The following is a 13061-nucleotide window of genomic DNA, read 5'->3' as shown; positions in this document are numbered from 1 at the left end:
AAGAAATTTGTGCACACATGTACACACACACACACACACAAAATATCCTCAGGTGTCCTTAAAATCAGTCTCTCTGAGTGAAAACCGTCCAGAGCTGCACAGAGGGCTGCCCCGTGCAGACCGTCCCCATACAGGACATTGAGCCAGTGGATGCTCCTCACCCGCAGGTCCTCAAATCCCTCAACAAGACCTACCAGAACCTGAAGAGGAAGCCCGTGGCGGTGGACCTGGACCCGAAGGCTGTCACCTGTGATGAGCTGTTTGGCATTATCAACCCGGCGACCAGGGAGTGGAAAGATGGTTGGTGCGGTGCGGTGGGGTGTGGAGCGTTACCTGCAGTGGGGCTCTGAGACCCCGCCACGTCCCTGAGCAGGCTCCCTGAGACCTGTGCGGGTTCTGGTCTGGTCCTGATCACTGCAAAAGGGCTGATGGAGCCCTTGCTGGTGCACTCAGAGCGCAGAACACCTGTACCACCAGGCAGGAAGAGGGAGCTGAGGCTGACCCAGAAGCCCAAGTAGAGGCCCCTCTCACCTCAAGAAGGGACCCCGAAGCTGAGCCCTGCTACACTGACAGCCTCCTGTAGAGCACTCCACAGGGAGTGAAGGGCGGGCCCCTGTCCACCGGTTCGGGGATAGAGGCTTCTTCTGGTTGAGGCTCCATTGGGTTTGCCTCATGAGAAAACTGAGAACTGGGCCAGGGAAAGAGGGGGCTGGGGTGTCGACCATGTAAGCACCTCCTGACTGGAAGCAAAGAGCAGGCCCCGCTCCCCTGCTCCCTGAGGGAGGTGGCACCCCGGCCCCTCTTTCTTTCTCTTTGTGCTTTTCCCACCCACCTCCTGTATACACATTTCTACACGGGTATCGCATCGTGTCTCTCCCCTCGTGGGAGGACAAGCTCCGAGAGGGTGATGGGGCTTTGGTCAAAGCTTTCCCCCCTCCCACTTTTCCGTGCTCGGTACAGGGAGAAAGCGTGGGGTGTGTGCGTGTGAGCGAGTGAGCGGGGTGTCAAGCATGGCCCTGTGACCCTCCACAGGAGGCTGCTGAACCTTGAAGAGCCTCTGAAGGGGCGGGGCGTTCAGTGGTGGGAAAGGGGTGGGGCTGAGGGGTCAGGAGGAGGCAAGAGCAGAGGCTAGCACAGGTACTGAGGAAGGGCAAGAAGCCCCCCACCCCCCCGATGTCCCTTTAAGGGCGGGACTTGCTACCTCTGAGAAACTGAGTGGGCCTAAGGTCAGGCCCACCTAGGCATGACAGAGTGACGGCCACAGAGTGCCTGGCCTGTTATGTAGACCCCTCAGATGGGGCCGTGAGTGTCACCAGCCTGTCTCCCTCCAGGCCTGTTCTCAACCATCATGCGGGACCTGGCCAACCTCACGCACGAGGGTCCCAAGTGGATTGTCCTGGACGGGGACATAGATCCCATGTGGATTGAGTCCCTTAACACAGTCATGGACGACAACAAGGTACAAAACCCCTGGATTCACAGCCAAGCCCCGCCACCACCACAGTATGAGAGAGCTTTACAGGTCATGGGCAGTGCACACACACAGTGGGGGGTGCAGAGTGGGCAAGGTGGCCGGGAGTCTGTCAAGAGCCCCACACAGAAAGTCAGGGACCGCAGACAGCACCTGCCACAATAGACGCTCTCCCGAACCTGCCTGGGCTTCTGCTTCTGCGTGGGCAAGAGTAAAGCTCGAGGTTCAGTCTCCAGCTCACCCACGGTCATGCTGGTGAAACACTTCCATACAACAACTGAGCAGGGCGCTGGGCTGAGGGGAGGCCTGTCCTGCCTGTGAGTGCTGCTGTCCCAGAGGACTGACTTCAAAGCTGCCACCCGAGAGTAGAGGCAACATTCGGGAAGTACAGGGCCTGGGTCAGTGTCCCTCGTGAGGACTGGAACTCACGGGGAGGCCCTGGGCTGGGTGGATAGTGAAGGCTGACAGCATAGAAATGACACTTGACAAGGCACAAATGGCCTCCTAGAAGCAGCTTAAGAAGATGACTCTTCCCAGCACTGGGGAGGGCGGGCAAGACGGGAGGATCATGAGTTCAAGGCCTGCTTGGGCTGCACAGCATGACCCTGTCTCAAAAACAGGGCTACTCAGTTGGATAGAAAGAGAGACAGAAGGATCCAATCCATAGAGGAGAGGATTGTGGCTTTGGAGGGATGCCTGTGTTGGCTACGCACACAGGGAGCTGGAGGCAAGGAGAGCATACAGGTTCATTGTGGTCACGTGTGCCACTGGCTCAGTGGCTCCTCCTTTGGGGGCTGCCATTGACCAATGGGCTCGCTTTGTCCTCCCTAGGTCCTCACCCTGGCCAGCAACGAGCGAATTCCCTTGAATCGCACCATGAGGCTGGTGTTTGAGATCAGCCACCTGAGGACAGCCACCCCAGCCACCGTCTCTAGGGCCGGCATACTCTATATCAACCCTGCGGATCTAGGGTGGAACCCGTGAGTAGGGCTGGGGCTCTCTCATCCCAAACTGCAGCAGAGAAAGCAGTCAGTAGACTGTCTGTCATGGTGACATATGCTTGCGTGCGCCCATCAAAAGTACTGTGTGCCATCTTGCCTGACGTTCAGTGGGCTGTGTCAGAGCCCCGCACGCTTGTGTGTAGCATACTGGCTCCCTTCCCCCGAACTTTTACCTCAGTGACGGTAAAAGTTTTAGGCGTGGGACAGAAGCTCACAGTGACAGCATAGGGCAGCAGCTGGTGAAACACTTCCATACAACAACTGAGCAGGGCGCTGGGCTGAGGGGAGGCCTGTCCTGCCTGTGGGTGCTGCTGTCCCAGAGGACTGACTTCAAAGCTGCCACCCGAGAGTAGAGGCAACATTCGGGAAGTACAGGGCCTGGGTCAGTGTCCCTCGTGAGGACTGGAACTCACGGGGAGGCCCTGGGCTGGGTGGATAGTGAAGGCTGAGGGTCAGGAAGAAAGAACAGTTTGTGACATGGGGAGCTGCTCCTGCCTCTCCTGTGGCAACAGGGCGGGGATGGGGGAAGGCATGTGCCTGAGAGCAGCTTGAGTCTTGAGGTACAGAAGACTTGCTATTGAGATCTCCCTGCTTGGACCTGTGGCCAGTGATTGGCAGAATAGTGAGATTTCAGGGGACACAGAAAGGACAGCTTGGAGCCAATGTTCTTAGTCAGCTGGGATAGAAATCCATGGTGTGTTCTAGGAACCGCAGGCTCAGGATGAGTACCTGAGCTGAAGACGAGCATCTACTCATCAGTCCTTCTCCCCACCCATCCTCCCATCCATCCTCCCATCCATCCACCCATCCATTCTCCCATCTACTTATCTATCCTCCCACCCACCCATCCATCCTCCCACCCATCCTCCCAACTGTCCTCCCACCCACCTATCTGTCCTCCCACCCTCCTTCTACTCACCCATCCACCCACCCATCCATCCATCCACCCATCCATCCATCCACCCATCCACCCATCCACCCATCCATCCATCCATCCTCCCACCCATCTATCCATCCTCCCATCTGTCCTCCAACCCACCTATCTATCCTCCCACCTACTCACCCATCCTCCCACCCATCTATCCATCCAACCTACACTCAGCAGTCCATCTCCCTACCCACTTATCTATCTGTCCATCCATTTTCCACCCAGTCATCAACTCATCTACCCTTCCATTCATCCATCCATTCACCCTCCCCCCATCTACCCAATTGACCCTTTCTGCACACTGTCTGCGTCTGTTGGACCCTAAGCATTCCATGTTGGGGAAGTTGATTTTCCAGGAAAAATATGGGTCGTGATGACAGAAGATAATTTTACTAACAAAACTCACACGGTTTTGGGAACAAAGAGAATCATATACCCCAAAAGCAATTCCAGAAGAGACACATGGGGCAGTGGTGAGCTACACAGACACTCTGAGGGGAAACTGGAAGGAGCAGGAAGCTGCCTGGACCACACCTAAGAGACAAGCAGGCTGGAGGAAGGAAGTTGGCCCTGACCTGGCAGACAGGTGCCCATCAATAACTCAAGAGAGATCCGTGGAAGAAAGGGGCTGAAGCCAGGCACCAGGCACAGAGGAGGCCCTGGAGGCGAAGAGCCGTGGGTGCTTCAGCAAGGGAAGGGAAATTTATTTGCTAAGCTAAGAGACAGTCTTGAGCACAAAAAGCAGGCCTGAGGTGTGCGTGTATGAGCCACTGTGGTAGAGAGAAAGAAATGAGAGGTCAGACTTCGTCCCTTTCCCTTCTTCAGTGGGAGGCGATATGTCTGCTGGGGGCAGCCAGCAGGATGAGACCAGGCCTCCACAGGGCACTGAGGAAGATGGCCCTGCAGAGACAGATAGGGAGCCAAGCCAGACACCCTGGGTGGGAAGTGGAGCGGGGGTGGTCTGAGAGCTGCTGAGAGGGGACATTAGCCTGGCAGCATTTGGAGGAAGAGCTGCATGCCAGGCAGCCACTAACAGGAGTCCATCCTCTGAGGGCCGAAGCCAGGAGCCCGAGGTCAGGATGGTGGCATACTGGGCCTTTGAAGGATATAGGGCAAATTGGTCCCAACTTCTATTGGCTATTGGTGGTCTGTGACCACCCATGGATGTCTCCACACAGCCCTCTGAGGGGCGTCAGATTCCGGGTCCACTGTAACCCAGGATGGCGACATCTTGAGATCTGCATCTTGATTATGCCCACAGGAGCTCCTGTCCTATGTGAGGCCACATTGGGGCGGGGGGGGGGGGCGGGGGGCGTGATTGAGGCAGCTCTTCTGTCCTCCAGCAGCTTGGGTTTCCAGGGAGAGCAGGGGGCAGGGCAGGAACCGAAATGAAGCCTGGGTAGAAGATGAGACACGGAAGAAGGAAGGCAAGTCATGGGCACACCACAAGATGGGAGGCATCAGATCATAGACCACGCTAGGATACAGGAGATGGGATCATGGCAACAGCTGTAGGAACAGCAAGGAGGGAGGGAGCCAGAGGGGAGACTGGCAAGGGAAGAGGAAAGGATTGGACACTCCTGGGGTGTCCAGGGGAATGGGAAGGCGACGAGCTCTGCTGAGGGAGAGGCAGGTGAAGCACCCTCTCCAGATGGAGGAGAGGCAGGCACAGAGTCCCATCCCCACCTCCGATGGAGCATCAGTGACATGCCCCAGCTGCCTCTGGGAGTGAAGCAGGAAGTGCCTGGACCTGTCAGGAAGGCTGACCTGTGTCTCCAGGTATGTCTGCCTGAGTCTGTGTTCAGATGAAAGCCAGCATGCCCTGTACATGACCTCACCAAAACAATGTTTGTTACAATGTGACACCAAGGCAATGTTACAATATGGCACAGGAACCCTCAGCTCAAAGTGGGAAACAGCAGCCTTAGTCCATATCTGCATGTCAGCCCACCCTCCAGACGGCCACCTGCAAATGCATCCTGCTCGGAGATATAGGTGGTAAAGGGTTCTCTACCACACTGGGATACAGGTGTTGGGGCCCAAGGCTTCAGCCTCCTATCCTATGTCCCAGCAGCAGAGCAGGAAGCAACAGAGCTTCCATTACGCTCGTGGAGAGGCCCGTGGGTCCTGGCTGTGGACAGTTGCCTCATGTTTCATAACATGAGCTTCCTGCTTATGCCTCCGGCATCCTGAAAATGACGCACGCCCTCAGCTCGCTGACCCTCCAGGGAGCCCTGCACTATTTATGCTTTTAGCAGACAAACCTCTGGCACTCACCTTGGACCAGGCTCCCCTCTGTGAGCTTTAAAAAAAGCATTCTGCATGGTCCCCTGGAGTGGAGCTGATGTAAACATCACCGGGATGTAGATGAGAATCTGGAACCCGGAGCTGCGGAGTGACTTGCTTCCGACCACAGCTGGCTGTGGTCCACCGTGCAAGCCCGGGCAGCCAGCCACAGCTTCCCTACCCCTCATAACGGTGTTGGGGCATGAAGTCGTGCCACGCAATCTGGAGTGGTTCCCATGGGGCCATCTAGCGTATGGACTTGGACTCTTCCAGTGATGGTGTCAAGTTCAGCTTGAGTTCACTGAAGCAAAATCTCTGTCTACATATGCATGTATGTATGCATGCACATATGTGGATTCTAGCCAGGCATGGCTGGATGCAGAGGTCCAGATGATGTCACGAGGGTCCCAGCGTCCCTCCTCTCTCCATCCTTAGCTGTTTCCTCCCCACAGGCGACCTCACGAGCTCTTCTGTTCCCCTCATCCCCAGCCTCTCGGTATTAGCTTCAGCTGGGGGAAAAGATGCTTCCTGAGTAGCAACGGGAGACTGGGGCTGTAGTTCATCGGGGTGAGCACTTGCTTAGCACACAGGAAGCCCTGGGTTCAACCTGGAGCACCACACAATCTGGGCCTGGTCACTGTGCACCTGTGGTCCCAGCACTTGAGAAAGATGGAGGGTGGGAGGACCCGGGAGTTCAAGGTCATCCTTGGCTACATAGTTTGAGAACAATTTGGGATTCAAGAGATACTGGGGGAGGGGAGAAAAGGAAAGAAGGAGGGGACTGCAAGAAGTGGGCAGAAGGGTGAAGGGGTGGGTGAGGCGGGTGTTTTTCCGAGCAGGGAGCCCCAAGGCGGACTGACCGTCGGCCATCCCTCCCTCCAGGGTTGTGAGCAGCTGGATTGAGAGGCGCAAGGTGCAGTCAGAGAAAGCCAACCTGATCATCCTCTTCGACAAGTACCTGCCCACGTGCCTGGACAAGCTGCGCATCGGCTTCAAGAGGATCACCCCCGTGCCCGAGATTACGGTCATCCAGACCATCCTGTACCTGCTGGAGTGCCTGCTCACGGAGAAAAACGCCCCGCCCGACTCCCCCAAGGAGCTGTACGAGCTCTACTTCGTGTTCGCCTGCTTCTGGGCCTTTGGGGGCGCCATGTTCCAGGATCAGGTGACAGGCACCCTGGGGACCTGGCTATCCAGACTGAGCCACCCTGCCGCTCCCTCACCAAGCCTTTGGTCCTACCCTCCTCCCTCCTCCTCTTAACAGCTCATTGATTATCGAGTGGAGTTCAGCAAGTGGTGGATCAATGAATTTAAAACAATCAAGTTACCCTCGCAGGGGACCATTTTTGACTACTACATTGACCCTGAAACAAAAAAATTCCTGCCTTGGACAGATAAAGTGCCTAACTTTGAGCTGGATCCCGACATCCCACTACAGGTAACCTTTGCCAGAGCTGTGGCCGGGAAGAGAGCTCGGTGTCCCCTCCTACCTGAGTTACAGCAGGGCCCTTTAGTGACCCCGGGGACTTAGACCTGCAGGCCAGCTGGAACCACCTCTGCTGTGTGACACCCATGCCCTCTTCCATCCTGCTACGGCCCCCAGGCCTCTCTAGTCCACACCACAGAAACCATCCGCATCCGGTACTTCATAGACCTGCTCATGGAGAAGGCATGGCCCGTGATGCTGGTGGGCAACGCGGGCACTGGCAAGTCGGTGCTGATGGGTGACAAGCTGGAGAACCTCAGCACCGACGACTACCTGGTGCAGGCCGTGCCTTTCAACTTCTACACGACCTCAGCCATGCTGCAGGGTGAGAGGGCCTGGCCCCACCCTCCCACCTGCCCCTCCCACACCACGCCCCCTCCCACACCCCTCTGTGGGCCCAGGGGACTATGGACTACAAGTCTTGTTTCCATGGAGGCTCCCCAGCGGTGTCCTGGGCAGATGCTATAGTTGTGGTCAATGAGGGGCACTGAGGGTCGGAAAGGCAGCCAGGTCACGGATTAGAGGTTCAGCCAAGGTTGAGACAGATCTCGGATCCTGCCGCCTCCACCTCTGACTGGTGTTTTAATACAGAGGTTACATTGAGTGGCAGATGGTGGACCGTGGTGGATCCCTGCTGCGCGCGCGCGCGCACACACACACACACACACACACACACACACACGCACGTACCACAAGGGTATTTTTCTAGGCACACCCTGCGATTCTGATCCCTGGCCTTCAATTTCCTTCTCCTCATGGGAGGGAGTCTGTCCCCACCCTATCTAACAGGCACCAGCTCAGAGCAATAGATAACATTCTGTCCTTCTCAGGGGTGCTGGAGAAGCCTCTGGAAAAGAAGTCAGGGAGGAACTACGGCCCCCCAGGCACTAAGAAGCTGATCTACTTCATCGATGACATGAACATGCCAGAGGTGGACAAGTATGGCACGGTGGCCCCACACACCCTCATCCGCCAGCACATGGACCACAGGCACTGGTGAGGGCCTGATGAGCCTGGGAGCACGGCCATGACTCTGTGAGGGCAGGGTGGGTGTGGCCATGACTCTATGAGGGCTGGAATAGGGCTGGGCAGTCATGGATAGGAATAGAGAAGGTGGCAGGAAGCTGGGCTGGTCAGGGGCTGGCAATGAGACCATGGGGTCATGGGGCAGGGCCGTGGCTGTGGAAGGACCATTCATGTTCTATGATATTGCTACAAACATGTCAGTAACTATAGCCAAGACCCCCCCCCCCATAAGGGGTGGAGATAGGTCTGTGCAAGACCTGCGGAGAGCTCTGAGGAAAACCTCAAGGTCTATCACAGAGAAGTCCCTGATGGGTCAAAGATGCCCCTTGGAGAGCTGTAGGGTGGCTGGGAGCCAGACACTGTCAGATTGCTCTGGAGGTACAGCAGCCTGGGCTGAAAGAAGCCACGTGCAAAGGCCCTGCCGCAGGAGGGAATATGGCCCAAGGATGAACTAAGAAAGGAAGAAGGGAGGGGTGCACATGGTTGCTTCAGTCTGACACAGGAAACTCTGTCCCAGTGGCACTGGGACACCCAGGTGGCACACTGAGGAATAATCAGGCTGTTCTGGTCATTTACCTCTTGAGGAAGCAGCCCAGGCCAGAGCTGGGACTAGCTAGGATCAAAAGAACTCCAGAAGCCAGTCAGTGGGTCCCCGTCCCACCCCTACCAGCCAAGGACTGCCAGGAGCATGCTCAGGGGACCAGACTGCCTGTGCAAGGGCATAGTCCCAACACTGACCCCACAGGCAACACTGACCCATGGGACCCAGGCCACCCCGAGCTGTGGGAACAGCCAGAACCTCAGAGGTGACAACACAGTTTGGGGAAGGAAAGGGGCTACACACAATGACCCTCAAGAAGGAAGTGGGAGAGTGAGTGTCATGAACACAGGAGATGGTGGCAAGGTGATGGGGTTCCACCCCACACCGTGGCTTTCCTGGGGAGGCTGCTGGACACTCATCCCCCCTCCACACCCCACAGGCCCCTATTGAACTCCCCATCTGGCTTCACAGCATCAAACATTCCAGGAGGTTCCTCTGGTCTCTGGTGCCCTCTCCCCTCAAGAGGCCCTCTTGCTGGTTAGATTCCAGCTGCCTCAGCTCAGCCCTAGCCTGCCTGCCTGTCATTATTATCCCGAGAAACTCGAGGAAGGAGAGGGGTGGCTAGATTTGAATTTTCGGAAGATTCCTTGGATCTTCTTAAACCAGCAAGGATGGCTCCACAGAGCTTGCCCCCAAGGCTAACAACCAGAGATTGATCCCTGGGAGCCACCTGGGGAAAGGGAAAAGCAAACTGTCCCCTGCCACCCTCACATAATGTTCGCAATGTAAAGTCAGTCCCGGAAGCTGCAAAGTTGGGAGGGGGCAGGGAGGTGCTTCTCAGACAAAACTTTGTAAAGCACAGCTGGACAAAGTAACAAAGCCGCAACAAAGCCGCAACCAAGCGGCTCCTGTGGTTACTTCAGAGTCGTGGGGGTTCCTTCACCAAGAGCCTAGGGTAGGCTGACAGCAGAAAACAGACAGGACTCCCATACCTCTCCCACCACACACCCTCCCTCGACATTGTACTCAGTCAATGGAGTCTTCATCTTGGGCAACACCAGCATCACCAAGGCCAAGTGGGAAACACACAGAGAGGTACAGTCAGGACAATGACACAACTGAGCAGGAAAGGTGGGGACATGGCTCACTGGGTAACGAACCGGCTTAACCTTTGCACGCAAGAGACCCCGGGATCAGTCCCCAGCACTGTATAGACCAGGCCTAGTGGTGTACACTTGTAATTCCAGCCCCTGGGAGGTGGAAGCAGGAAGATGCCAAGTTTGGGGGTCATCCTTGGCTGCCTGGGGAGTCAGAGGTCAGTCTAGGATGCAGGAGACTCTTACTCATAGAGCAGGAAGCTGTTCTGGTGTGCCTCCCTCGCGGCAGGTGCCCTTACAGGCAGACCTGCGAGAACTCTGGCTTCCACATCCTATAATGCTGAGCAAAGGCAGGAGCATCGAGGTACCAGGCAGTGAGTTATCCAGGCCAGCATGGCTGACCACCGCCCCACAAGAGCTGGACTGGAGCCCACAGCTGTGCTCAGAGGGGCTTCTGCCTCCCGTCAAAGCTCCACTCGGCACAGCACACAGCTGGCTCTATCATGCCCGCCAGTCTGCTCAGGTTGTCTTCCTCATAGGCACATACCAGGTGACTTACAGGAGGGGTTTTTCCCTGCGGCGTGTGGTGGGACGCTCACAACGTTCCCGCCCGACACAGGTATGACCGGCAGAAACTGACCCTGAAGGACGTGCACAACTGTCAGTATGTGGCTTGCATGAACCCTACTTCTGGCTCCTTCACCATTGACCCCAGACTACAGGTAAGCAGAGGCCAACCACTCCCGTCAGCTGCTCCAGGTCGAGGCAGCTCTGGCCCTGGCTTGGGGGTGTTAGAGCTTGGGCTGCTGTGCTCCAGAAGCCCCCCTAGTCTTTCGCTGTTAGGAAATTGAGGGGAGCAGGAAGGGCGGGAGGCCAGACCATCCTCCCCATGACCCCGGAAGGCTGCCAGATACAACAGGTGTGGTGCACACGGAAGCAACAGGATCGTGAGTTGGAGGCCAACATGGGCTACGATGCAGGCCCTGTCCCAGAACATGAAAGGTTGGGGTTGTAGCTCTGTAGAACACGTCTGGCATGCACGAGGTGCTGGTCTTGGTCTCCAGCAGATGCCCGGCTGCAACCAAATTTCAGATAATTCCCAATACTTTTTAGTATAAGCATTTCCCATATGACACTGGAGACAGACTTGAACTCCAAGATGCACCGCTGGCTATATGGAGTTCAGTTTTGTATCTGCAACCATGCCAGGCTGGTGTCTCCAGTCACCAAAGCCACAGGGACCTGGGCTCTCTGTGCCACACTGTGCCTCTGGGAAAAAATTTTCAGGACTGTGTGTGTGTGATGGCTTGTATATGCTCAGCCCAGGGAGTGGCACTATTAGAGGGGGTGGCCTTGTTGGAGTAGGTGTGGCCATGTCCCTGCCTTGATGATACTGTACAGAACCTCTGGAAGCCAGCCCCAATTAAATGTTGTCCTTTATAAGAGTTGCCTTGGTCATGGTGTCTGTCCACAGCAGTAAAACCCTGAGACCGTATGCATGGCTGCTGCTTCACACAGGATGGGTGTTTTCATCGTATCCTGGCTCTGACCCCCAATACGTTAGTCAATGGCGACGGGGTCTGCTCTCCCCAGAGGGTTAGCCATGACTGTAGGAACGGCCTGATGGGAGCTCCCGATTGTTTGCAGCGCCACTTCTGCGTGTTTGCTGTGAGCTTCCCCGGCCAGGAGGCCCTCACCTCCATCTACAACACGATCCTGGCACAACACTTGTCGTTTCGTTCAGCCCCTCTGGTGATCCAGCGGCTGAGCAGCCACCTGGTGACTGCAGCCCTGGGTAAGCCAAGACCGCTTCCCTTCCAGCCAGGCAGTGAAACCTGCTGCTTATGGGCTGGCAGGGCTTCCTATTTTCCCCCTGGTAAATATTTCATCTATTCTTCAGAATCGAGATATATACATATCGAATTTTTTTTAATGGTGCTCTGCTGCAGCCTGGAGAGACGTGAAATCCAATGGCTTGTGGGGGTTGGAGAGAGGAGGGGTGATTTACAGCAGCAGCAGCAGCGAGGGCCCACCCTCCTCAGAGAGCCTCGGAGATTTCTCTGTTAAATTGTCACTATTTCATAGTCCATTTGCTTAGGAACTTTAAGCCCTGCACTTCCTGGGGCCATTAAGAGCCCGTAAGAATCAATATGCCTCTCTCCTGTAACAGCCTTGCACCAGAAAGTCTCAGCGACGTTCCTTCCCACAGCCATTAAGTTTCATTACATCTTCAACCTCAGGGACCTCTCCAATATATTCCAGGTACTGCTGTAGCTCTCGGTCACGCTGCCCGTGGCCAAGTCCCTGACCTGCGGGGGCCGCCGCCGCCTCCTCTGCAGTGCTCGGGAGGAAACAGAAAATGAGTGTGGGATGAGGGTGGTGACGGGGGTAATGGGGACTTGTAAGGGTGGTGCTGATGTGATGATAGTGGTGATGGTGGTGGTGTTGGTGATGGTGAAAGTGGTGGCAGTGGTGATGGTGGTGGTGGTGGTGATGGTGGTGGTGGTGGTGGTGATGGCGGTGGTGATGGTGAAGGTGGTGGCAGTGGTGATGGTGGTGGTGGTAGTGGTGGTGATGGTAGTGGAGGTGGTGAAGGTGGTGGTGGTGATGGTGAAGGTAGTAGAGGTGGTGAAGGTGGTGGCAGTGGTGATGGTGGTGGAGGTGGTGAAGGTGGTGGAGGTAGTAGATGTCGTGGTGGTGGTAGTGGTGACAGGTTAAAGATTATGAATATGATGGCGGCCATTACATCCCTTCCTGTTTAATGGCTGCTTATTCCGAGCCAGGCATTGGGTTTAGCAGTGTATACAACCGTTGTCTCCTCCCAACAGCACACAAAATCAGAGCTCCTGTCCTCCACTTAACATGGGAAATCTAAAACTCAAAGTTAAACTTATGTGGGCCCCTTCCCACTCCCAACCATCAGCTCAAATGTCATATCCTTGCAAAGGCCTCCACACGTCCCATGTCGGTCAGCCCACTCTCCTCTCTCATGCCACTCACAGAACCTGCTGCTGGTTGCATCTCCCCATAGAGCACAAGCTCCGAACATACAGAGTCCACCCCACTACCGCAATGGTCCCAGGGCTTTTCTACTCTTAGACACCTGCTAAGCCTGAGTGGGCTTAGCCAGGACCCAACCCTCCCCAGGCTGGACCCACACGGCCTGCTGTGGAGCCTGAGCCTCTGTCACTGACCATGTCACCCAGTCACAACTCGCCTCCCTGT

General features: G+C 56.0%; 1 protein-coding gene across 5 annotated transcripts in view; it reads left to right on the top strand.

Annotated features, from left to right (window-relative positions):
* The window catches only part of Dnah17 (dynein, axonemal, heavy chain 17), a 108997-nt gene that overhangs the window by 49707 nt on the left and 46229 nt on the right, over positions 1-13061 (top strand). For 4 of the 5 annotated variants that reach the window (XR_388524.4, NM_001167746.1, XM_006534150.4 and 1 more), the window contains 10 exons: positions 168-300; positions 1332-1459; positions 2303-2451; positions 6569-6851; positions 6951-7124; positions 7290-7497; positions 8003-8168; positions 10456-10558; positions 11484-11631; positions 12007-12098. Coding sequence is in view for 4 of the 5 variants with exons in the window: in NM_001167746.1 (NP_001161218.1) it covers positions 168-300; positions 1332-1459; positions 2303-2451; positions 6569-6851; positions 6951-7124; positions 7290-7497; positions 8003-8168; positions 10456-10558; positions 11484-11631; positions 12007-12098 (1584 nt within the window). In the remaining variant the exon portion in view is untranslated. Of the gene's footprint in view, positions 1-167; positions 301-1331; positions 1460-2302; positions 2452-6568; positions 6852-6950; positions 7125-7217; positions 7498-8002; positions 8169-10455; positions 10559-11483; positions 11632-12006; positions 12099-13061 lie in introns of those variants that run through there. The other variant, XM_006534152.3, reaches the window with a different exon arrangement.

Source organism: Mus musculus, chromosome 11 (assembly GCF_000001635.26).
Source record: "Mus musculus strain C57BL/6J chromosome 11, GRCm38.p6 C57BL/6J".
Taxonomy (NCBI): Eukaryota; Metazoa; Chordata; class Mammalia; order Rodentia; family Muridae; genus Mus; species Mus musculus.
This window is presented reverse-complemented; position numbering and strand designations above follow the sequence as displayed.